The sequence below is a fragment of the Lepus europaeus genome, chromosome 3 (assembly GCF_033115175.1).
Source record: "Lepus europaeus isolate LE1 chromosome 3, mLepTim1.pri, whole genome shotgun sequence".
Classification (NCBI taxonomy): Eukaryota; Metazoa; Chordata; class Mammalia; order Lagomorpha; family Leporidae; genus Lepus; species Lepus europaeus.
Genome location: NC_084829.1, coordinates 56029466 through 56056338, shown reverse-complemented (window position 1 = coordinate 56056338; position 26873 = coordinate 56029466). Strand labels below are relative to the sequence as shown.

At 37.2% G+C, this 26873-nt stretch overlaps 1 protein-coding gene across 3 annotated transcripts in view; it reads left to right on the top strand.

Annotated features, from left to right (window-relative positions):
* Nucleotides 1–17063: 17063 nt before the first annotated feature.
* The window catches only part of HMGCLL1 (3-hydroxy-3-methylglutaryl-CoA lyase like 1), a 151583-nt gene continuing 141773 nt past the window's right edge, over nucleotides 17064–26873 (top strand). For all 3 annotated transcript variants that reach the window (XM_062187558.1, XM_062187557.1, XM_062187556.1), the window contains exon 1: nucleotides 17064–17171. In XM_062187558.1, the coding sequence (XP_062043542.1) occupies nucleotides 17064–17171 (108 nt within the window). The remainder of the gene's footprint in view (nucleotides 17172–26873) is intronic.

The following is a 26873-nucleotide window of genomic DNA, read 5'->3' as shown; positions in this document are numbered from 1 at the left end:
GGTAAGTCTTATAGAAGCATCATATTTTGAACTTTAGAAAAGTATATATGATGCCAAGATGTTTCAGAGAGCTTCTTTATTAAAATATTATTAAGTTTATTGACATGGTGTTTGTAATTGAAGCCAAAATGACAATATTTTCACTTCCATATGTAAGGTTTCAAGGAAGATCTTACATTATTCATAACATCTAAATGCTGCAACTCAACCTTGAAATGAAATACAAATGAAATGTGGGAAAGCAAATGATACCCACATTGGTTGCTGATCACAAGAATCATTGTGTTTTGCACATAAGATTTTACTTTTTATATACAACATGTTATTTTAATATATTTTTCATTTAGATGGTAGTATTTAATTTAAATGCTTTTTCATGTTGATAAGTTAACAACTGGCTTGAGTTATGGCTTATGTATATTTTAGTATTCTTCGTTGACTTCCAATATCTACATAGGAAATAGAATTGTTGCAGATGTTTTAAATGTAAAATGCTTAACTTGGCAAATAAGTAGTTTAATGCAAAATTGAGCTTTTAGGGATATAAACTTCATGAACTGCAGATAACAGATTTGAAAGAAAAATGTTTGTTTTTTGAAGTATATATGTAACATAAGTGGATAAATAAATGTACTTCAGAAGACTTTAAAATGCTAATCTATGAAATACCCAAACTAATTTTATGTGTTTTGTTCACAGATTTATCAGACATTTTGAGTCATAACAGAGTTTTCTGACCTTATGACTTTTAAACAAATATTACTCAGTAAATCCTTAACATATGAATAAGTTCTTATTATTGCTGCGTAAAAAAAAAACATCTTGAATTTGGAGATATAAGCAGCCATTTTATTATATTTATGGACTGTGTGGATCAATAACTCAGGGTGCAAAAAGACAAATGATCCTTGCTCCACAATGTCTAGGGCCTCAGCTGGGAGGACTGAGGGACTGCTATGGCCCGGTATAGGTGGGGCTGGGGAACCTTCTTCCAAGATGCTTTTTACACACATTCTGACAGGGGAGCCGAGACTGTTGACTAGAGCACCAACACATAGCTTCTCCATGTGTCGTGGATTCTTCAGAGCATGATGGGCTCCATTCTGAAAGGCATGTCCAAGAGCAAATGATGGAAAATCATTTGGTAAAAGCTCGGTAGCCTTTTCTGACCTACAATGAGAAGTCACTATGATCACTTCCACAGGACTCTGCTGGGTAATCTCCTCTCTGTGAGTGTGTGCTGAATCAGTGACTGGCTTTTAGCAAACAGAATATGGCAAAGGTTTTAGAGTGCCATTCCAGTGACTGCATTACATCATATGTGGTGTTGTTTTGGCAGACTGGAGCTAGAGACTCTGCTATGGGCTTGATAAGATAAGCAGGCTCACTGGAGAAACTCACATGAGAAGCAACTGGAAGTGGCCTCAAGGAATGGAGGGTGGCTTCCAAACTGTAACCAGCAAACGAGGAGGACCTAGAGCCATACAGCCACAAAAAATACATTCTGCCATCAACCTGAATGAGTTTAGAAGTGGATTCTTCCCCTGCCAAGACTCCAGTTGAGAATAAAGCCAACTTACCTTGATAGCAGCTTGGTAAAACTGTGAAAAGAGCAATGGGTTAAGCTATGTCTAAACTCCTAACATAGGGAAGCTGTGATATAATACATGTGTGTTCGTTTAAGCTGCTTAATTTGTGGTGATTTTATACACCACAAAAGAAAACTAATGAGTTTTTTTTAAAGATTTATTTATTTGAATGACAGAGTCCCTGGCACGTTTCTAACTCCACCACTTGGCGCAAGTCTGATTGAGTATGTCCCAAATTGTACATCTCCTCCCACTCTTATTCCCACTCTTATATTTAACAGGGATCACTTTTCAGTTAAAATTTAAACACCTAAGAATAATTGTGTGTTAATTACAGAGTTCAACCAATAGTACTAGAACAAAAAATATACTAAAAGGGATAAAGTATTACAATCCCATCAAGGTGGCATGTACCAATGCCATCTCACTAGTCCAAGTGATCAATTTCTGTTCACAATTGATCACAGTGGTAGGTCTAAGAGTCAAAGGGATCACACAAACAAGACTAGTGTCTGCTAATACTAACTGATAGAATCAAAAAGGGAGAGAATGATCCAACATGGGAAGCGGGATACACAGCAGACTCATAGAATGGCAGATGTCCTAAATAGCACTCTGGCCTCAGAATCAGCCCTTAAGGCATTCGGATCTGGCTGAAGAGCCCATGAGAGTATTTTAGGCATGGAAAGCCAAGTCACTCTGGAAAAAAAGAAGAAGAAGACCTAAATGAAATATCTCTGCGAGTGAGATCCCAGGGGAAAGAACGGGGCCATCAAAGAAGGAGGTACCTTTCTCTGAAGGGAGGAGAGAACTTCCACTTTGACTATGACCCTATCGGAATAAGATCAAAGTCGGCGAACTCAAAAGGCTTCCATAGCCTTGGCAACTCATGACTAGAGCCCAGGGAGATTACTGATGCCATAAACAAGAGTGTCAAATTGTTAAATCAACAACAGGAGTCACTGTGTACTTACTTCTCATGTGGGATCTGTCCTTAATGTGTTGTCTAATGTGCAGTGATGCTATAACTAGTACTGAAACAGTATTTTACACTTTGTGTTTCTGTGTGGGTGCAAACTGATGAAATCTTTACTTAATATTTACTAAATCGATCTTCTGTATATAAAGAGAATTGCAAATGAATCTTGATGTGAATGGAATGGGGGAGGGAGCAGGAGAGGGGAGGGGTGCGAGTAGGAGGGAAATTATGGGGGGGGGGAGCCATTGTAATCCATAAACTGTACTTTGGAAATTTATATTTACTAAATAAACGTTAAAAAAAAGAAAGAGTTACAGAGAGATTGAGAGAAAGAGAGAGAGAGAGAGAGAGAGAGAGAGAGAGAGGTCTTCCATCCACTAGTTCACTCCCCAAATGGCTGCAATGGCTGGAGCTGAGCTGATCTGAAGCCAGAAGCCAGGAGTCAGGAGCTTCCTCCGGGTCTCCCATGTGGATGCGGGGACTCAAGGGCTTGGGCCAACCTCCGCTGCTTTCCCAGGCACATTAGCAGGGATCTGGATTGGAAGTGGAGCAGTTGGGACTCAAACAGGTGTCCATATGGGATGCTATCACTGCAGGCTGGGGCTTTAATCCACTGTGTCCCAGTGCTGGCCCCCAAACTAATACAATCTTATTGCAGTTTACTATATACACTGTGGCTTTATTCAGGTATAGGGTGACAATATGATTTTAGGCAAGGTCCTGTTTTATTTGAAAAGTGTGCAGAAGGGGGCTGGCGCTGTGGCTTAGTAGGCTAAGCCTCTACCTGTTGCACCAGCATCTCATATGGGTGCCAGTTTCTGTCCCAGCTGCTGCTCATCCTATCCAACTCTCTCCCTAAGGCCTGGGAAAGAAGTGGAAGATGGCTTCAGTGAAATAAGAAGATGGCTCCTGCACCTACATGACAGACCTGGAAGAAGCTCCTGGCTTCTGGCCTCAGATGGGCACACTTCCAGCTGTTGTGACCATTTGGGGAGTAAACCAGCAGATGGAAGACCTTTTTCTCTGTGTCTGTAACTCTGCATCTCAAATAAATAAATAAAATCTTTTGAAAAAAGAAAATAAAAATATGCTGAAATACATGAAATATGTCAGTTTTAAAGAATTTATTGACCTATATATTTATGTACACATAAAATAGTTATTTTCAAAAATATTTCTGATTCCTATGAAAAATAATATTTACCTATGTATGTGAAATCAAATAGATTTCATTTTCATAATTATCTAATAAAAATAATCTAAAAACTATGTTTATTCATGAACTTAATACATCTGTTATGCATAGATTTCTTCAATAGAATATGACAATGTTTTCTAAAATGTATGTTTATGTAATTGGCTAATATAATGTCAGAATTTAATAAAATCTACATTCTTTTCAAAGATATAAATTTAACAAAAGTAAAAATTCCCTCTTCTTTTAACTCTTCTGTAATAACCATGATTTCTTTAGTTGAGGAAATATTTTTATAGCGTGGATGAGTTTCTTGGTAAGCTCAGAAAAGAAAAATCTAAGCAAAGACTATTCTCAAATCTTATTCAAATTTTAAAACATTTTAACCCAACTAATTTTATTTATTTTAAAATTTTTATTCATTTTTTATTTATGTGAAAGGCAGAGAGAGAGAATCAATCTTCCATTCTCTGGTTCACTCCAAAGATGCACTCAACATTTGGGTTTGGGACAGGTGGCAGGCATGAACTAGGAACTCAATCTGCATCTCCTACTAAGAGTGAAGGGATCCAGCTACTTGAGCTATCATCTGCTGTTTCCTAGGGTGTACATTAGCAGCAAACTGAAGCTTAAATCAGAAACATGACTTATAAGCAATGATTCTAATGCCATTTGTGTGTCCCAAGTGATGTTTTGACCACTATATCAAAAGTATACCTCCCACCTAATTACAAAGTTCTACATTCAGCATAGCTTTATTTACTCAAAAAACTTGCAGGAGAAAACTCAATTAAGTTGTCTGTCAATTTTTTTATTCTATTCAAATCTAATATCTGTTATTCAGTATCAATACCAATACTCTCTTCAATGTTTATTTTGATTAACATTTTCCAAATTAAATGTGAAAGTATAAAGCTTCTCATTTAATTTTAATACCTTATAGTATACAAGAAATATAAACATTTTGTTAAGTCTTTTCCAAGATTCAAGGCAATCCAAAATCCAATCACACAAATTCAGACCTAAATTTTACACATTTAACCTTCATAATTTGTCTTCCTATGTTAGAGATAAATATTAAAATCTCTCCATAAGAACGGGGCCATCAAAGAAGGAGGTACCTTTCTCTGAAGGGAGGAGAGAACTTCCACTTTGACTATGGCCCTGTCGGAATAAGATTGAAGTCGGAGAACCCTAAAGGCTTCCATAGCCTTGGCAACTCATGACTAGGGCCCAGGGAGATTACTGACGCCATAAACAAGAGTGTCAAATTGTTAAATCGAGCCGGCTCCGTGGCTTAACAAGCTAATCCTCTGCCTTGCGGCGCCAGCACACCAGGTTCTAGTCCTGGTTGGGGAGATGGATTCTATCCCGGTTGCCCCTCTTCCAGGCCAGCTCTCTGCTGTGGCCCGGGAAGGCAGTGGAGGATGGCCCAACTCCTTGGGCCCTGCACCCGCATGGGAGACCAGGAGAAGCACCTGGCTCCTGCCTTCGGATCAGCAAGATGCTCCGGCTGCAGCGGCCATTGGAAGGTGAACCAACGGCAAAAAGGAAGACCTTTCTCTCTGTCTCTCTCTCTCACTATCCACTCTACCTGTCAAAAAAAAAAAATTGTTAAATCAACAACAGGAGTCATTGTGTACTTTCGTCTCATGTGGGATCTGTCCTTAATGTGTTGTCCAATGTGAAGCAATGCTATAACTAGTACTGAAACAGTATTTTTACACTTTGTGTTTCTGTGTGGGTGCAAACTGATGAAATCCTTACTTAGTATATACTGAATCGATCTTCCGTATATAAAGATAATTGAAAATGAAAAAAAATCTTGGTTTTACATCAAAAATTGCATAGAAAATTAATCAATTAAAAAAAAATCATGTAGGATCTCTGTCCTTAATGTGCTGTACATTGTGATTTAATGCTATAACTAGTACTCCAACAGTATTTTTCACTTTGTGTTACTATGTGGGGACAAACTGTTGAAATCTTTACTTAATATATACTAAACTGATCTTCTGTATATAAAGAGAATTGAAAATGAATCTTGATGTGAATGGAAGGGGAGAGGGAGAGGGAAAGGGGAGGTTTGCAGGTGGGAGGGAAGTTTGGGGGAGGGGGGAAAGCCATTGTAATCTATAAGCTGTACTTTGGAAATTTATATTCATTAAATAAAAGTTTAAAAAATAAAAAAATAAAAAAATCTTCTCTCCATAAGCTTTGTTTTCTATGATTGCAATTTTCTAAAATCTTATAAAGTTGAAACTTCTGATGCTTTATTAATTCAGTGAACTTATTAAAAAATTTCAACTCTGGGGCACATGTTTGGTCTCACAGATAAGATGCTGGTTGAAAGGTCTGCATCCAATTTTGGAGTGGCTGTGTTTGATACCTGCCTCTCAATCCTGACTCCTAGCTTCCGGCCATCGCAGAGTCTGGGAGGAGGCAGTGATGGCTTAGGTTATTGGACCCCTGCCTCCCATGTGAGGGTCCTGGATTGAGTTCTTGTGTCCTGACTTTCTATCCCACTGCCACAAACGGCATTTGGGGAGTGGATCAGCACATGGGAGTTCTCTCTCTCTCTCTCTCTCTCTCTCAAACAAATAAATAAACAAATAATTTTATAGTTTGAAATCTTTTTGAGTAAAATGTCATGAGAAAATAAAGAATCTTTTATAAAAACATTCAGTGGTCATCACAAAAGAAATTCTTATAAAAACATTCAGTACCATGTTGAAGACTTAGATTGACTTACAAAGTCAATCTTCACAAATGCTCTAATATTTCTAAAATCAGATCTAAGATGAACAGTGAAGAACAATTCTGTTTCAGTGTTTTATCTTACTGTTATTTTACTGCAAACCTATGGATCAAGGATATTTTCTCATTAGTGTCAAGTTAGACATCTATAGTTTTTCTTGTAATTAGTAAAATATTGTCCCCAGTTTGACCACATTCATGAGTTATTTGTACTTCCCAACCCATTCCATGTACATTTCTCACTCATAGGCTCTTTAGGAAAGACATTACTTTCACTATATTATTATTCTCCACCTAAAATTTTATTTGTATTAAAAAAATTTTATCTGCAAAGTGGAGCTCTAATTGAATTTACAATAGCATTTGTAGTAAAGTCAAATCTTCTACTTCAGTGAAATAAAATCATAACAGCTTTTCTCTGATTCCATGAATCCCATAAAAACAAAATCGAATCTCAATTGTAATTAGCTGAGCGGCTTTTCTATTTGAAGTATATGAAGACAATGTAAGAGATATCACTTTTTATAGACTGCTTTCTCAGGGGAGTGATCATATTAACAGCCCTTGCTTCACTATTATGCAAACAGAACAAAAACTCTTAGAATGTAAATATGCAGGATTAATTTAGTCATATGTCTTAATGAAAAGTCTTTCTTTATAGACTTATACATGTTCTGCCTCTATAATTGTGTTTTTAATATTCAGTGGTAGATTTGTAGCTTCTGATTTTCCTGTGGTCAGTGTAAATTTCATGGTAGATGATACATACTGAAAAGCACTTTGTTCAGATTAAAAAATCATTATGAACTTTCTTAAGAAATATCTTATTGCAAAATAAAAAGTATTAACATAAAACTAAAAGTCAATAAACATTTGTTGATTTATGTTTCACAATGAATTCTGGAAACAAACACAGTATCCAAGATTGTCACTACTCTCTAGACACTGTAGCAGGACTTCTTAACCTTCATTCACTCGCATACACATAATTCATGTATACACAGCCTATAGTGTTAAGTATTTCCACTAACCCAGCTTCAGGCATGTCACATGGGACAATGAGCTGATGGTAAAAGGGACCATCAGGGACAACATGGTAATTTCCTTCTCCCACCATCACCACTCTAAACCAGAAGGAGTTAGTTCTGTCTAGCTACTTCTTTCAAAACACATTCAATTTTATCAGTTGGCACCTTGCGCGCTATCCTTATGAGGGAGAGAGTAGATATGTTGCATCTGGAAAATAACAAATAAAGAGAGAGCTTTATTATGGTGTCTTGCAGACTTACCATGTGTTAAAATGAGAACTCCATTCTCAGAACAAATAACTCACATATTAGAAAAAGAGACTATGGCAGATTTCAGAAGTACAGTGTGAGTGTTATCCTAACTCACATTGACTTCCTTTAGTGGAATTATTAAGCAAAATTCTCTGCTAAAAATTGTAAAATCAGGAACTTTAAATAGTACAGGACACAGGATATATTATAAATTGAGACTTAACCAAACAAAATTGAGACATTTGGTTCCAAAAGCACAGGAGATATGAAAAAGAGAGGCAAATTCACATATTTCAACTAATGAGAGGGGAAGAAGGAAAATACCATAAGTGATAATTTATTTAGTTGTATAATTAGATTCAAATCATATTTATAATTATTAAATCATTTCTTCATATGATTAAAGTTTTAGCCTCTGCTCCCAAGACTTTTTTGGTGGTAAAGTTTTAAGAGATCACCAAATACATTTTTATATTTTGTCCATATAAGGCACATATTTTAGTTTAATCCACCAATATACTAAAATCAGGTATAATATTTGGTGATAATTTTCATACTTTAAGAGAGTGGTTGACATAAATGATAAGTGGTACAATTTTGCTACCAAGCTGCTTGGATTTACAAGCCAGCCTTTTACTAGCTATGTGATGTTGGTCAAGTTACTTACCTCTCTATGGTTCTGATTCTCCTATTAAAAATACCTACATGGGGCCAGTGCTGTGAGTTAGTGGAAAAGCTGCTGCCTGTGGCTCTGGGTGCCAGCATCCCATATGGGCACCAGTTTTTGTACCAGCTGATCCACTTAGGTTTCAAAGCCCTGCTAATGGCCTGAGAAAGCAGGGGAGAATGGATTAAGCACTTGGTCCCCTGCAACCAAGTGAGACCCAGAAAAAACTCTTGGCTTTGGGTTGGCCCAAGCTGCAGCCATTTGGGGAGTGAACCAGCAGATGGAAGATTCCAGCCCACCACCAACTTCCCTTTCAAATAAATAAATAAATCTTTAAAAAAAAGTACATGCATCAGCATCATGTGATTGTTAAGAGGATTAAAATGAGTTAATGTATGAAGAATTGTTAGGATAGTCCTTAACACATAGGACTCAATTTTAATCAATAAATGTAAGTTAAATATAGGTTTTACTGTTATTATTGTTTCGATGAATTTCCCAAGAAGCTTGAAAGTAGATAATGTGTATTTTTATGACAGGACTCCAAAAAGTTCATGAAAATACATATTATGAAAAAAGTATAGATGGATTGCAAAATGCACCAAAATAAAAATTTTAATATCATTTTGTATGAATTTTAAGTACCCTGTTATTTCAAAGTCTATAAATTATGTTTGTATAGATACAAAACTTTGGTTATTAGACTATGCTCTCTTTAGTATTTTGTGGTAAGATAGAAACTAATCAAATGGGGGTTTAGAGTAAGTCAGATTGCTTGAAGACATAGGCTTTACAAAATAAACATTTATAAATTATGCTTTGTAATCATTTTTACTTTAGCTAGAAATAGGAGGTTACTTCAGCATTTTGTGGGAAATTTAATTAAACTTATTTTAGTGCAAAATCATTTTGAAATCCATGTATAGTTTTAACATAATATACATTTCTATGAAGACCCCTCATATTACTACTGCTATAGTCAATTAAAATGGAGACTTGGAAAAAAATTAAATTCTGCTGGCTTGTGTTTGTGAAATAAAAAGAAATAAAATGACATTTGAATGCTGCAAAATATAGGATTAATCTTAATTTAAATGACTTTCTTCTTTTTTTTTTTTTTTTTTTTTTTGACAGGCAGAGTGGACAGTGAGAGAGAGACAGAGAGAAAGGTCCTCCTTTAGCCGTTGGTTCACCCTCCAATGGCCGCCGTGGCCAGCGTGATGCAGCCAGTGCACTGCGCTGATCCGAAGGCAGGAGCCAGGTGCTTCTCCTGGTCTCCCATGGGGTGCAGGGCCCAAGCACTTAGGCCATCCTCCCCTGCACTCCCGGGCCACAGCAGAGAGCTGGCCTGGAAGAGGGACAGAATCCGGCCCCCGACTGGGACTAGAACCCGATGTGCAAGGCGAAGGATTAGCCTATTGAGCCACGGTGCCGGCCAGACTTTCTTCTGAATACTAAAGCTTACTTAACAACAATAAATGATTCTCTTAATATTTAAAGGATTATTATAAAATAATAACACATGGAAACAATCTTATGATATTCATGGTCTGATAAGCACAGGTATGATTGTCAAGATATAAGCTGAAGAGTCAAACAGTTTGAGCTGATCTTTAAATATCTGCCTGGGGATTCTGGTCTTGGAGGGATTTCAATAGTTCAATGAATAGCACTAAGGAAATAAAGAAATCTGCTTGTCTGGAGAGGTTTTGAATTTGTAGGAATCTTTTCTATAAGATTTAAAAATTGAAATCATGGAAATCATTGGAACCTAAAATGATCAATGGTTTTTATGGATTTAAATCTTGCTTCTTGTGATTTCAACAAGGCATGACAATTTAAAATGTGTGCTCTGAAATCAGACTGTTTAGATTTGAATTCTGACTTTCTTGACAATAGCCATATGTTGTTAGTAATTTAGTCAATTTCTCTATGCTCAGATTACCTCACCTTTAAAATAAAAATCACAGGGCTTTTTCATGAATTGGCTAATATGGACTTACGATACTTACAATGATGCCTAATGTGTGATAAATACTCCATAAATGTTAGTTATCATCATCTTCTTAATCTTGGTTGTGATCATGATCATCATTGTTTAAACCAATTGTTCCCTAGCAGGTAATAGTCAGCGGCAATGTCTGGAGATAATTTTAACTGTGATACTTCAGGGAAAGTGATTGGCATCTGGTGAGTAGAGGCCAGTGATTCTGTCAAAATTTCTGCAGTCTATAGAACAACCCTGGCCAGTGCTGTGGCATAGCGAGGTTAGCTATTGCCTGCCTTGCTGGCATCCCATAAAGGCACTGCTTCAAGTCCCAACTGCTCCACTTCCTATCCGTTTCCCTGGCAATGTGCCTGGGAAAGCAGCAGCAGATGGCTCACGTGTTTGACCCTCTGCAATCATGTGGGACACCTAGAGGAACCTCCTGGCTCTTGGCTTTGGCCTGGTACAGCCCTATCCGTTGGGGCCATTTGAAGAGTGAACCAGCCAACGGAAGATCTCTCTTTCTTTCTGCCTCTCCTTCTCTCTCTGTGTAACTCTACCTTAAAAAAAAAAAAAAAAAAGTATAGGATAGTCCCAACAACAAAGAATTACCAGACCCAAATGTTAAGTCTTCATGTTGGAGCCGGCACTGTGGAGCAGTGGGTTAATGCCTTGGCCTGAAGCGCCGACATTCCATATGGGCGCCAGTTTGAGACCTGGCTGCTCCACTTCTGATCCAGCTCTTTGTTATGGCCTGGGAAATCAGTAGAGGATGGCCCAGGTCCTTGGGCCTCTGCACCCGCGCGGGAGACCCGGAAAAAGCTCCTGGCTGCTGGCTTCGGATTGGTGCAGTTCCAGACATTGTGGCCAATTGTGGAGTGAACCATCAGATGGAAGACCTCTCTATCTCTCTCTGCCTCTCCTCTCTCTGTGTTAACTCTGACTTTCAAATAAATAAATAAAATCTTTTTAAAAAAAGTCTTCATATTGAGAAACTCTAATTTGAGTGATTCTATAATGGAAGATGAAATTTAAAGGCAAGTAAACATTTTAAAATATTGCAATTAATCCTGATTAATCTATCAACTCTATATGTTATAAGCTTCTGTTAAGCAAACTGTGAATATCAAGGATCAGAAATATTCATAATAATAGGGCAGGGAAAATTTTCTGAAGGGATACTAACCAAGTCAATAAAAGTGTTCCTACAATATGAGGGAAACAGGTAAAATAGATGATATCAGGATAGAAATTAAGTGGAAAGAGGAGAATCTAGGAAATATTATTTTAGGCCACCTCCTCCTGACTTCTCTTCTCTTAGATTTCTGGCATGGATTATAAATTTGTGGTTAATTCAAATCTTAATTTAATGGGTGAAAAGTTACCCAAATATCAAGTAGAAGTTTTTGAAAGTTAAAAAATTCTTATTTTACTAACAAATAATTATAGCTTATTGTCTTGCAAAGTAAGGATTCCACCTTGGTACATTTCCATTTGTGAAGCTGAGGGAAATTTGAGGCTAGCAAAATGTAGGGCATTGAGTTATGCCAGTAACCAAAGAACTTTTATGACTTTCTGCCCTTGCAATGTTCAATTAAATTGTTCTTGGAGTGATGGTATTCTAGTAAGAAATGGACTCCATTTTTCAATCAATTTTTAATGAATTCTTAGAGAAGTGTGCTTCCAAGTGAAATCTGGGAAACTTTTGGCAAGGACATTTCTCTTTCCCTGATGGAAAAATTTCTTAAATGGTAGAGTGAAACTTCATTAGTTCAGGAAACAAAACAAAACAAAACAAAACCATATGAAATATGGGGAAATATACTAATGAGTATGCCAGACCACAGAAGGGGAAAGAATGAAAAGAAAAAAAAAAGAGTGATCAGGAACTCAAATTTTGTAATTCCTAACAGATACATGGATGTTTTGATAAACATATAACCATTTAATGGTTTATGGAAAGAGAAATCTCAAAAACTGTGACCAAGATGAAGTTCCCTGCAAATTTTTGTTGGAGACCTAGAACTGAAATCCTCCAATAAGACAGAACACAAATAGCTTATAAATTTATTAAAAGAGTTCTTTAAAGTTATATTGTTCCCATGAGATGTAACTACAGCATCATCAGACTTGAAATGATCTTGGGTTTCACATTTAGAGACTCAGCTTGTTCCTCTATATACTGTAGCAATCTCACAGAGAATCATTAAAAAAACTGAGTTTAAGTCTTAGCTTGAAAGAATCCCCTTTGGAAAAAGTTTAAGATCTCTGAGCAAGGGTTTCCTTTCCTAAAAGATGTCTTGAGGAGCAAATGACTATGCATTTGAAGAATTTCTTTTTATTATTCATTCTTGAAAATCACAGGGTGTTGGCCGGTGCCGCGGCTCACTTGGCTAATCCTCCGCCTGCGGTGCCAGCACACTGGGTTCTAGTCCCGGTTGGGGCTCCCGATACTAGTTCCCATGGCTACTCTTCCAGGCCAGATCTCTGCTGTGGCCCGGGAGTGCAGTGGAGGATGGCCCAAGTCCTTGGGCCCTGCACCCGCATGGGAGACCAGGAGAAGCACCTGGCTCCTGGCTTCGGATCGGCGCAGCGCCGGCCGTAGCGGCCATTAGGGGAGTGAACAAATGGAAGGAAGATCTTTCTCTCTGTCTCTCTCTCTCTCACTGTCTATAACTCTACCTGTCAAATAAAAAAAAAAAGTTAAAAAAAAAAAAGAAAATCATAGGTTGAAAAAAGAGGAGTAAAGGCTTTAACAGACAGGGATTTGAATCCTCTTCTTGCATTTGCCCCCAAAGTCTCAGTCTCTTCATCTATTAAATGGGGATGATAATTTATACACACAGTAAAAATATCCAGAGAATCGCTTAATAGGTTTGGGCACTTAACAAATTCCGTCTTTTCTCCTTTGTCCATGGAGACCATATATACCACATGTTAAAACACTAAAGCTATACATAAAAGTCTGCGTTGCAAAATATATTCTTTAAAATAAAGCTCTCTTATAGACTTATGTGCTCCTGCTCATCTGTGACAAAATTAAAAACGGTAATTTTACCTATAATACCCACAATAACACAATCATGGAAATAAAGTCTTCATTAAATCAAATACTTCTATAAAAATTTATTTGAACATTGTTTTCATGTCTTGTTGGTTTTTGGCATTAAAGGAGGCTGGCATTGATTTTCTCTCTTATGCTCTGTCTTCCTTTCATTATCCCCTTGAAAGTCTTCTCTTATCATAGCTGAATGAGGAGTTTACTGCCTTCCCTTCTCCAGTACTGAACTTATATTATCACCTGGCACTTACCAATATAGTTCCTTTCAATATATAGTTGAGAAGCATTAGATTGCACTGTTACCCTAGAAGCTTCTTTCATTAAAGACTTCTTCATATTAATGTGTTATATAATTAATTACTCAAAAAACATTTGATCAATGTGCAAATTCTGCTATGGTAATGGTTTGTGTTCACATCCTACAGCTTTGGAATTTAAGCTCTTACATCCCTCTATTTAAAAGGCATTGTCCTTATTTTCTTTTTTTTTTTCCCCAAAGAAACTTTATTTAATGAGTACAAATTTCATAAGTACAACTTTAGGAATATAGTGATTCTTCCCATCATACCCGCTCTCCCACCCTACTCCCAACTCACCTCTTCCTCTCCCATTCCGAGTTTCATTCTCCATTAAGAAAAAAAAATGTTCCTCAGCAGTCAAGACAAGGGCTGTTCAAGTCATTGCTTCTCAAAATGTCAATATTTCCTTTTGAAAAATTATTATTCTTTAGATGCCACCACTTTAGATGTAAGGCCTTTAAAGCCAAAAAGGTATATCTTCTATATTTTTATATTTATTTCTTCCAATAGTCTTTTGAGTGTCAAATTAAGAAAAATGTCTTTACTGGATTAAGCAAATGTTATATAGAAGTCATGAAATTTACATTTTACAGATTTTATATATTAAGCAATGTCCCATATATATTCTTAAAGAACTTATTTGAACTGACAAAAGGAAAAAGACGGAAAGCTAAGAATAATTGAGCATCTATTACAAGTATATGCAATGTAAAATACTATTTTATACTTGTCATCAATACATATTTGTTTCTAACTCAATAGAACTTACTACAGTTTCAAAGAATGATATGGGCCAAGAATAAGAGTTAATACAATTAATCCATTAAAGTCACATTTACTATAACCCACCAAATTTTATCAACTGAATGATAAAAATATTTTCTAAACACAATTGACTTTCTTAGTTAAGTAGAATGGGAAGATACTTTTATATCTATCGGCAAAAATTATGTGCACTGCAACCATCTAAAGAAATAAAAAAAGTTAATGTTTGTATTTTATTTTGCTGCATACTTGGCAAAGATAATGCTTTGGCGTTTGACTTCAAATCAGTGGGAAAATGAATAGACTCCTTCATCTGGAAAAATGTGGTTTATGGCCTCACTCTGGTTTCAGTATTTAGTGCCAGGTATCCATCACCTGGAGTGGAATACTATCTTGGTAAAATAGAACTTATTAATTATTCTCAAAAGAATACTCCGTCAGAACAGTGTTCTTGTTAATGGAACTTTGATTTATTCGCCAAGCGCCAAGAATGTTTCCAAATATTCTGTTATCCTTCCCATCAGTTTAGGTTAGCCAGACATAGCATATGTGAGAAGTTATCTACATTTTTGAGCAATAAAACTGTGATGATGAAAGCTCTGCTTCCCTGTAGGTATCATCCAGTATTGGGAACCAAGTTTTTCTTGTTCTTTCCTTTTTATTGTGTAAGACTGGAGCACATTACTCCTGTGATACTTGCCAAAATTCTATGGCACTCTTGTTTAAGATTCACCATATGAGTCTTTGATCCCTGCCCCTAGGTATCTTGGCTACATGCCAGTTCTGTACTTATTGTTTAAATAATTTTGTTTTTGTTCTCTTTTCTGATTCTATCCATGTGGTCAGCCTGGAGATTCTTAAATAATAACTTTTTGGGACCAAAGAGAATCTCAAGATATTAAACTTTTACAACTGCACCTTTCTCAAGAAAGTACTGGCCACATAAGAGGATTGACAATCTACCTAATTTCAAGGTGACAATTCTCTGGAACACAATCCCTTCTTTATTTTATTTTTGAGAGCACTTAAACATAGGTAAAGCATAATCCTGTAATTTTCTGTGCCAATTTCATACGTAAAAGAGATGAAAAGGATTATATAGTTTCTGTCCAGTTTTCTTGTTTGTGGATTAGTCAAGACATCAGAACATTTTAGGATTCTCAGGCTCTCTGCCTTAAGGAATAGGAAATATAAAATGTATTCAAATTGTGGAATAAACCCAATAGTCAACAATCTTGTAAGTAAATCTAGAGGAATGAGTTGATCTGAAATATTCTTCCACCTCCCCTCAAATAATGAAATCAGGAACATACCCAGAGGCTGAATGCCCCTGCCAAGATGCTAACAGGAAGTTACAGGCCATGGCAGCCTGAGATTTTAAGGCCATGTGAGGACAGGTGGCTAATTGAGCCATGAACATGAAATATTGGTCGTAAAATGGTGTTCCATATGTGCAAGAGAGACACTCACCTGGATCTGTGAGTAGGAAGTATGCCCCTGCAAGAAAACGGAATGCAAAGACCATCCATGACTTTACGGTCCAGATTCATAATATCCTATGGTATGCTAAGATAAGATGTTAACATAAAATAAATCTTAGTGCTGTCAAACCAAACTCACTAATAAATCCTGGAGAGACAAAAGTGAAGCCATCTTTTAGGGATCTTTTAAATAACTTGGAAAAGAGTCTTAGGCTGCTGGGGGAACAAAATCCCTTCATCAAGCGAATTGCCAACCACACAAAGAAATATTGTACATTTGAAGCAAAACATCTTTTTCAAGCCCATCTGTCTCCATTTCCCCATAATTCCACTGTAATACTCATTCTTTTTCAACACGGCATAAGCAATTCTAGCAATTCTCCAACCTTCAGGATTTGTTCAAAGTCCTCCTTGTCTTATATATTTTCTTTTTACAATGGTTTTATTTTCGTTTTATTTATTTATTTCTTTTTACTGTTAACTCTCAACACAACTCATTGAGGACAGAGGTCCTGCATGGGGAGTTAGTGCACAGTGACTGTCCTTAACAATTAACACGCTTAGGTATGACGTCAGTGTATAATTTAACTTATTCAATTTGTGAATCAAATTTCACTCTCTGCAATGTTTAATCAAATACCAGACCCTTTCCTTCAACCAGGTGAGGAGGCCGTCGTGAACCCCTGCACAGAGCGTCAGCCCCAAGAGCACCGCGCAGCGCAGAAAGCGCGCCTGCCCCAATGTCCTCCGGCTCTGTTAGGTTCCTCCGGCTCTGTTAGGTTCCTCGCCTCTCCCAGTTCCCGGCATTCCCCGCGTCCGCCGCCGCAGGTGCCTCCAGGAGCCAGTACCTTGGGCGCGTTCCGCTCCCTGCCTCACTCCGCACCGCCGCCGTGCGCATCACAGGGGCGGCGCGCTCCAGAGCTGGCAGCTCCTCGGCGCGGTGCCCACCGCGCATTCTCCTCCGGGGACCCTCCCGTCGCCGCCTGCCGCCCCAGGCCCCGCCATGGGGAACGTTCCGTCCGCGGTGAAGCACTGCCTCAGCTACCAGCAGCTTCTCCGGGAGCATCTCTGGATCGGGGATTCAGTGGCAGGGGCGCTCGACCCCGCGCAGGTACCACCTCGCGGCCCAGGGTGCCCCACCCTCTTGTCCTCTGCCAGGCGGTCTCTCTCCCATCAATCTCCTGGTGCCCTCTCTCCGCTTTGTGTCACCTCGGTGCTCCAAGGCCCTTTATGCTGCTGTTTTGTCTTTTTAGGCCGCACTGCTTAAAAGGTCCCCTGCCCTGTCTCTGTGCAGGCAAAGTGTAGACCCGCTCATACAGATCAGATCCAGGAAATCCTTACCTGTGACCATTCACAAGTCTCCTAAGAAAAAAGGATTCTCTCTGTGTGTTTTTCTTGGAAAGGGTGCTTTATGTATCCATAGCCATTCCTTCAAGAATAGTGCTCTTATTCTCAGTTTTCTTCTTGTATGTATTGTGTAACAAAGAGGACGGATTTGTCAGTGTGAAGCAGCAAAAAGGCAAGAAGCTGACATAGAAGCCTGGGAACACATCGGTGGGATGAAATTATTCATCTAATTATTAATTGTCCCTAATAAGGTATTTATGCTTCAAGAAACTTGAACACAATTGAAAAAAATTGTAAATAACAGTGTTATAGATTGAAATTTATTCTCACATTATTCCTGAAAGCCCGTTGCAAAAACAATAGGAAACTTAATATTTTCCATATACTTAGGATTTAATGCACTCTCAACCAAAAGTATCAGATAAAGGAAGAAATATATGAAGAAATTTACTTTTCCCTTGAAAATGTTTAGAAGTTAACAAAATAATAAGTAACAGTGATATTATTATAATAATGTCAAAGAATGAACAAAGGGGAGGACACAGGAGGGCTTAGCTTTTTTTTTTAATTGAAAGTGCTGGATGTATAACTACTTATTCCTGATATGTCTTGAGGACAACATAGTAACTTATATTGTAATAATTTAGTGGATGAGCATAACTTAATAATATGTGGTTTTAAATCAACTGTTCTAATATTGGGTGTTCCTTTTCTTGTTAGGCATCCTCAGTTCAGTGTAGCAACATGCAAAATTGTAATCTAAGCTATACAAATTGAATATCTGCATTTGTGGATTTTTTTCCAAATTAATTATTTAGTTTAATTAATCTATTTGAGAGTCATAGAAATAGAAAAAGCAGAGAGAGCTGCCATCCGCTGGTTCATTCACCAAAGGTAGGAACTCAATCCAGTTCTTCCACGTGGGTGGCAGGAAACCAATCACTTACACCATCATCATGGTCTCTCAATGTCTACATTAGCAGGGAGCTGGAGGCAGGGAATTGAGCCTTGTATTGAACCCATGAGCTCTGGTGTGGGACATGGACATCTTAATGACTAGGCCTAAATGCTTGCCATAGTGGACTCCTTATAAGACGTTTTAGTCCTACAGCTTCAAAGAAGGCCAGGGTCATTTAACTAACAACCTGTTGATGAGAATGGTAGATGAGGGATGATACCTGTTATCTTCCTCTATATTGATGTGTCTAATTTTCCTACATTTTTTAAAAGATTTATTTATTTGAGAGGTAGAGTTACAGGCAGAGAGAAGGAGAGGAAGAGAGAAAGGTCTTCCATCCGCTGGTCCACTCCATAAAGACCACAACAGCTGGAGCTGGGCTGATCTGAAGCCAGGAGCCAGCTGCCAGGAGCTTCTTCTGGGTCTCCCACATGGGTGCAGGGGCTCAAGGACTTGGGCCATTCTCTGCTGCTTTCTAAGCAGAGAGCTGGAGAAGAGGAGCAGCTGGGACTTGAACTGGTGGCCATATGGGATGCCAGCACCACAGGAGGCAGCTTTACCCACAGCGCTGCATCCCTACATTCTGTTTTGAACTTCCTGTTGTAACTTACCTTTTAACAGCTTTGACTTTCATGTTCAGTCTGTTATATAATCAGGAACACCAATTTTTATCTACCAAATCTGAGACTTTCGATGACTTTTGTTGCTGGCTGATAATTGTTTCTCTCGGTGTTCTTATTTACACATATTTGGGCTTTGAGAACAGTATTAGAGGATAGACTGCTAGAGAACTAGAGAGGGTTAGCTACTTTTCCTTTTTAAGATATGGAAGCAGAGTAATGAAATTTACTAGGATTACTGATCAAAGAATGTCAGGAATTGGATTTGGGGGCATGCCTCAGTCTATTGAAGACTTTTTACTCATTTCTAGAGAAATAACAATAGCTTCCCTAAATATTACCTTTACATGCCACAATTGTTGTGCCTGGGAATAATTCTTAATAGTATTAATCCTATAGAATTTTTATTTTTTATGATTTAGCTTATTTAAAATCACAAGGACCTTTGGTTCTTTGAAATGTATCCCCTTCCTGAACTTCAGACACACATTTGCTACATTCAGTCCTACTTCTGAGGTTACTCTGTCAGGCTCAGTGTCCTTTATCTGTCTGGTAAACGTCTGAGTTCCTCATGTCTATACCCCTAGACCATATCATCAGCATTTGCAATTTCAGTTACTATTTGTATACCACTGTAACCTGGATTTGTATTCCTGTTTCTTTTGAATTCAGTCTCAGTGTCCCAACTCAATTGTTATCATCACCTGGATTTCTCAAAAGCAACTCAAACTTAACACTTTCAAATTTGCATTTGTGCCTACTCCTTCTAGTCCTGGTCCTTCTTCAGTGTTTCCTATTTCAGGGAGTACTTCAAAATCAGTTTAGTTCTTCAAGCCACTAACAAACAGCTCCATCCTTTCGTTACCCTTCATCCAAAGTGTTGCTGAGTCCTACCAGTTTACTTCTAGAATTTCCTTCAAATTCATTCATTTTTCTAACTTCTCTGCTACTACCAACTTAAAAATAGCATTAGGGGCTGACATCGTGGTGTGGTGGGTAGGTCAGCAGCCTGCAGTGCCAGCATCCCATGTGGGCGTTGGTTCGAGTCCTGGCTGCTCCTGTTCCGATCTGGCTCTCTGATATGTCCTGGGAAAGCAGTGGAAATCCTGCTACAGGGATATACTTGGCTCCCCACCCAGGAGACAGTGGCTTGAGACATTGCCCCATGCCAGTGAAGGGTTATCTCGTCACCCCTTGTCAGCAGGAAGTAGCTCTAAAGACAGATCATTGTTCCTCTATCCCTCCTAGACTTTCGGGACTAATGTAACCCCTAGAACTTCTGCTTTATGAAAAACAAAAGGGGGGAATGCTAATAAAATGGCGCAGTCTTATCTAAGGCGCGATCTATACCCTAATATCATCCTAGGCTCTAGCTCCCGCTACCATTGCTGGAAGCCATGTGGCCACCTGAGCCCCACCCCCATCCTAATGGGATTCACTGCTCCTACTTCCCTGCCCCTCCCCTGGCAAAGTTTTAAAAGGACCTGTTCCTGAACATGTGGCGCTCTCTCTCTCTCTCTCTCTCTCCCTTCTTCGCCCCTTCCCTCCAGTCTGTCGGGTTTCCCCCAATAAACTCTTTCCTTTAAAAAAAAGAAAATGGACGGAGTCCTTTGGACGCTGGGTCCATGTGGGAGACCTGGAAGAAGCTCCTGGCTTTGGATTGGTGCAGCTCTGGCCATTGCGGCCATCTGGGGAGTGAACCAGCAGATGGAAGATCTCTCTCCCTGTCTCTCTCTCTCTCTCTGCCTCTACCTCTTTGTGGCTCTGCCTTTCAAATAAATAAATAAATCTTTTTAAAAAATAGCAGTTTATCTTATATGGAGCACTGGACTGTTGCAGGAGTCTTGCTGTTCTCCTTCAACTATATTCCTCTTCAATTCACTGTCTAGATAACTCGTTGGAAGATATTTACTTAAAATACAATTATGCAATTTCTGTTTCACAACCATCAGCAAATTCCCATTTCTTTTAACAATGGACACCAAAACTTACATTGTATTCTTTGAAGCCTCAAATAATATTTTCATTATATCTCTTAGGAACATCATCTTACATTATTTTCTCTTGTTCTTGTCACTTTAGCCACAGTGGCCCTCTTTGAGTTGTATAATAAATCGCATTCATCTAGAAGCACAGTCTTTGCTTATTTTCCTCTCCACTAGGATGACACTTACCTACTAATTAACTTATACTCAACTTTCAGCTCAATTTTTTTTTTCTCATGAACTCTTCCTCAGATTCTCAAGGCCAGCAGCATTTATAATACTTTTATTGCATAAAACCTATTAGTTAACATAACATGAATTATATACACATTTTAAAATAATGTTTATTTTTAATTTAGATTCATCTACATGAATGGCAAAGTGACAGAAAGAGACAGAGAGAAATCTTCCATCTGCTGGTTCGTTCTCCAAATGCCTGCAATATCTAGAGCTCTAATCCAGGTGACAGCCAAGAACCCAGAACTCCATCCTGGTTTCCTGCTTGAGTGGCAGGGATCAATGTACGTGAGCCATTATTTGCAGTCTCCTAGGATGTATTAGTAGGAAAATGGATCAGAAGCAGAAAAGACACTGGCACTCCGGTATGGGACACAGGCATTGCAAGCAGCAGTTTAACCCACTGTGCCATAGCACTCGCTCCAGTATTTATCTTTGTGATTATTTAATGTTTAATCCCTTGTCAGACATAGGCTTAAGGGAAAGGAAGAATTCCACCACAGGGTCTCAGCATCAAACAGAGTGTTTGGTTAGGTCTTGATGGTTGGTAACTTCTTGCTGAAGGATCAATAGAATGAATGTTTACCCTTGTATGCTATATGTTTCATGCTTTTGAGGACCATGAAATTTTTCTTTTTAGCATTTATTCAGAGTTCAAAACAACAACACATTGTAAAGCCATGGTAAGTATTGTTAAATGAATGGAGAAATCACTGAGAGTGAGGACATGTCATCAGTAGAGCTGGACTTAGTACCAGTACATGGATATTACCACTGTTTGTCTTGTGCATTAGTGGAGTAATGAGTTGAACATGGATTCTTAGGGCTTGAGAGACAGATGTGGGCTTACCTAACTCTCCATTGTTGAATCTAGCAGGGACAGTTAACAAATAGGACTGCTCCTGTAATAATGAAGTAATAAGTTTGCAGTTGGAACAGACAGAAAGTGCTATGTTTTGAAAGAATCTCATGGTAGGCAGTGGAATATGGGAAATCACTTATTCTGTTATTTTGTGCATGCAATAACATGGCTGTACTTTAAAATTTCAGTTTGCACATCAGTGATGATATTTTTGATAAATTGGAGTTAAAAAAGGATGGAGATAAAAATTTTTGTGGGTACAAATCCACACAAACACATTTGAAGTTTAACAGTTTATAAGCAAATATAAAATAGATCAGTGAGAAGGAGAGTCTTACTCTACCAGAGCCATGTAATTAAATTCTTTTGGTCTCACATTTTTGCTAATAGTGGTGGTTTTGCAGAAAGTTATTCTACTATACCTAGAAGTTTAAATTGCTCATTATGTGATTCAGGCTATCTAATATGGACTGTTTAATTTTTTATACTTGCATTTATGCCTGTTATAATGGATAGGTGAAGCTGGCTTAATTGATATGTTTTAAAGTTGTGATTAATGTTCCTAGTAGAGCAATCTCACTTTGATTTTTCAAGTGCTGCTTAAGCAGTTACTAAGTTTCTTGAAGCATTAATATCATGCTACAAATATTAATACCTTGGAGAGTGACACTTTCTAAGAATTTTAACAAAAGGTTTTAAACATGTTATATTTCTCAAAATAAAATTGTAGATTATTTATTAAATTCATAATTATTTTATATTTTATCCTGATTCTTTATTCTTTATGGTCTATATACTGACAGCATAAATGAATCAGAATAGAAATTTGTTGTTAAAGGATCTCTGGTATTTAATCTAAATGTATGTTATTTCTGCTTACATTTAATCACATGATAACGTGATTGTATACTTTTAGTTAGTGACTATGCGGTTAGAACATTGCCTAAATAGCTTGGTATCATTCAGAAGGAATTTTCAGAAAGGAAGCAAAACATCATCTGTTTTCTTTTTGGGTCATGTGTTCTTTACCAACCTTGCCCCCTGTCTTACTTCTTTAAAATAAAGTTGTATGTTTATTATTAATTTCCCTCCCCTTGCATTATCATGGTAGTTATATGCTGTTTTCACCATACTTTTGAGTTAATTACTGTTGTGGGAATATGTTTCCTGATTGAGTCTGTTCCAAGCTCTTTCCCCCATGTGAGAAAAAAATTCAAAGTAGGGATATAAGTAAAGTACAATAATGAGGGCAGGATTTGTTTAATGTGGTAGAATGAGTATACATTTAGGTGTTAGTGTGGGCAACCCCATGAGGAGAAATGCTCCCCAAGAGAGAGCCAGAAGAGTGCTGCTCGCTAGGAAAGAGTTCAAGAGAAGGCAACAGAGGGATTCTCTACTGTCCATTGGTTAGCTCTATGGTGTAAAGGGTGGTGCCCCAATTGCATATACAAATGGGATGGAGTTTGGGTGAGGTTTAGTGCATGTGATATCTTCTAGGAAAGTTTCGTGGAATCTTCATGTGGAACTCAGCTTACCTGTGGTCATCATGGTATCTGCTTCCCAGTCCTAAAGGAGACTCAGGAGCATGTTAGTAAAGTGCAATGACTGGACTGGCATGTAAGAGGGTGGAGTTAAGGTACAAGGCTAGTACAAGGCTAGACACTGAAACTCTGGAGAATTTTACAGCTCATTTTTTTTCCTATCTGACTTCCTTGACTATTCCAGGCCCCATATCCTTACCATCTATATAGGATGCCAACCCACAACCTTGACTTATTAAGTTAGTATTGTTCTAACATTAAAAATGCAATTGTAATGTTTATACTCCATTTACTGCCTTCTGCTTTTAGTATTGTTGTCATATATATTCATTCTCTGTATGGTATATTTACAAAATACATCTATTCAGTCAATATGGATATATTTTCCCTTTTCTTTGCTCTTCATCATTCTATCTGAAATTGTTGTCCTCTACACAGAAATATTTGTTTGAATATATTCTTGAGTATAAATTTGCTAGTGAGAATTCCTTTCCATTTTCTTTTGTTTGAAATCACATGTATATACACATACACACAAAATTATATGACATTCATAGCTGTTAATGAATATTGGTTAAATACATATACATGATAACAGTAAAAATTCGTATTCCTCAACATATGTTGGAAACCCAATGGTTAAAGCATCTATTATTTTATTGTTGATCTTTTGAGGATAGCTTATCTTACTGTCTTCTTGCCTTTTGGTTCCAAAAGTGAAACCATGAAGTATCTGTGTATAGTTTTCTTTGTATTTATCTGGAAAATAGTTTACAGCATTTCTTGGATCTATGACTCTATGCTTGTTGGTTTTTAAATGCTTTGGAAATTTTTTATTTTCTCAACAACATTGATTCTGTTCATTGTTTCTTTTTTAATTCTCATCACTTTAATATTATAAAAATTTTGAAGATGTTTCATTACAGGTAATATGAATACTGATTAGAGTACAAATTTAGAATTCAAAGAAGGAATATAAAATTTGTGTATTTCATAAAAAATATTGTGTGGAAAATCTGACTATTGCAAAAGTTTTTCACTATGAAGAAATATTGTGAAATATAATGATTTTTTGAAATATGAAAAGTAATATACTCAGTATCTGGTTTCAAAACAACAATGTTTCATTATTTTTGAGATAGGATAATAAAATTTATATAGCATAATATGATTTATAAAAATTAATGAATCAATGAACAATTCATATCAATGCATTTTAATATTTTATCTTTTGACATGAATTTGTCATATATTTCCATTTTATGGTTACACAATTGTTAGAAGTATTTTCTTATTTACCTTTTCTTTTTAATCTTATTATTTGCTTTTGTTTTGCCTCTTTTCTCCTCCTGCATGTCTTCTCTTTTCCCTCTTTGTATTTTCCTATCCCATCTCTCCTTCTCCCCTTCACCTCCCTTTCTCCCTTCTTCCCCCATTGTCACCTTCCCTCCCCTTTTCCCTTTTCTTCTCCCCTCCCCTCCCCTCCCCTTCCCTTCCCTTCCCTCTCTCTCTCTCTCTCTCTCTAGTACTTTGTTCTTAAAACATTTTATTACTGACTGGCATTTAAAATTTTATACATTTATGTGTTATCATGTTATGGTTTGATAAATGTATACATCAGGACAAACACCTCTATCTACTCAAACATGTATTATTTATTTATGGAGAAAGCATGCAAAAGCCCTTCTTCCACTTTATTTTAGAGAAATATACAGTGCATTACCTTTTTCTATAGTCACCCTACTGGGCAAAAGAAAGCCAGAAATTCTGTTTTCCTATCAGTGCCTGTTTATCATCCTTTCTCCATCCTTTCCTTCCCTGCTATATTCTCCAACACCTGCTAACCACCACTATATATTTAATTTATATGAGATCAACATTTTAAATTCCATACATGAGTGAGATTGCATGGTTTCAAACATTCAGTGGCTTAACAGTATTCCCTAGGTTATATGTATCACATTTCTTTATTCATTCATCAGTGGATGGATGATCAGGTTCTTTTCATTTATAAGCGTTGTGAACAATTCTGTAATAAACATGAAAGTCAGGATGTTTCTTCAAAAGACTTGCTTCATTTCTCTCAGATTATCTATCTATCTATCTATCTATCCCCAATAGTGGCATTGTTGGATCCTATGGTAGTTCTGTCAGATTATTAGGGATTATTGATGAAGTTTTTCACAATGGCTGTACTTTTTTCCTCCTGTATATACTTATTTATGTTGCCACTAACAATATACAAGGAATCCCTTTTCTCCATGTCCTCTCTATGTCTTCTTCACCTTTTTGAATATACTCAATATAATCAGAGTGATGTGATTTCTGATTGTGGCTTTGAGTTATATTTCCTGATCATTAGTTATAGTGAGCCTTTATTCATGAACTTGTTGCTCATTTGTACATCTTCCTTTGAGAGAGGTGTGTTTAAACATATTGATCATTTTTAATTGGATTATTAAGTTTTTACTATGGAGCTGCTTGTTCAAATAAGGTTTGTGTGTTTTTGTAGAGTCTGTGGAGTTTTCTGTATACAGACTCAATTTATCTGCTACCAGTGACAGTATGACTTCCTTCTTTCCAATTGAGATGTTCTTTATTCCTTTCTATTACCTAGTTGCTCCAACTATGACTTCCAGTGCTGTGTTGACTAGAAGTACCGAGTGGTCATTTTTGTCTTGTTCCAGATCTCAGAGAGAAAGTCTTCAGCTTTTCTTCATTCAATATAATGTTAGCTCTTGGGTTCATCTATATGGTCTTTGTTATGTTAAAGTATGTTCCTTTTTTCCCTAATTTGTTTAGAGTTTCTATTATGATGGAATCTTATATTTTATCAGATGTCTTTTCTGCATCTGTTGAGATGCTCCAATGTTTTTGGCTTTCATTTGACTGATGCAGTATGTCATGTTCAGTGATTTGTGTATATTAAACCATCACTGGCATGAATCTCATTTGACTGTGGTAAATGATTCTTTTAATGTGATAGTCTTTTTTTGAGGATTTTCACATTTATAAAGGATATAGTTTATAGATTTGATTGTTGTTGTTGTGTCTTTGGTTTTGGTTTCAAGGTAATGTTGACCACATAGAGAGAGATTTGAAGAATTTTTTTTCTTCTATTTTTGGAATAATTTAAGAAGTTTTGATGCTAAATATTCTTTAAGTGTTTGGTACAATTCAGTAAGGAAGCTATCTGGACCTGGACTTTTCTCTGAGGGTGGACTTTCTTTTTTTATTTTTTCTTTTTATTTTTTGACAGGCAG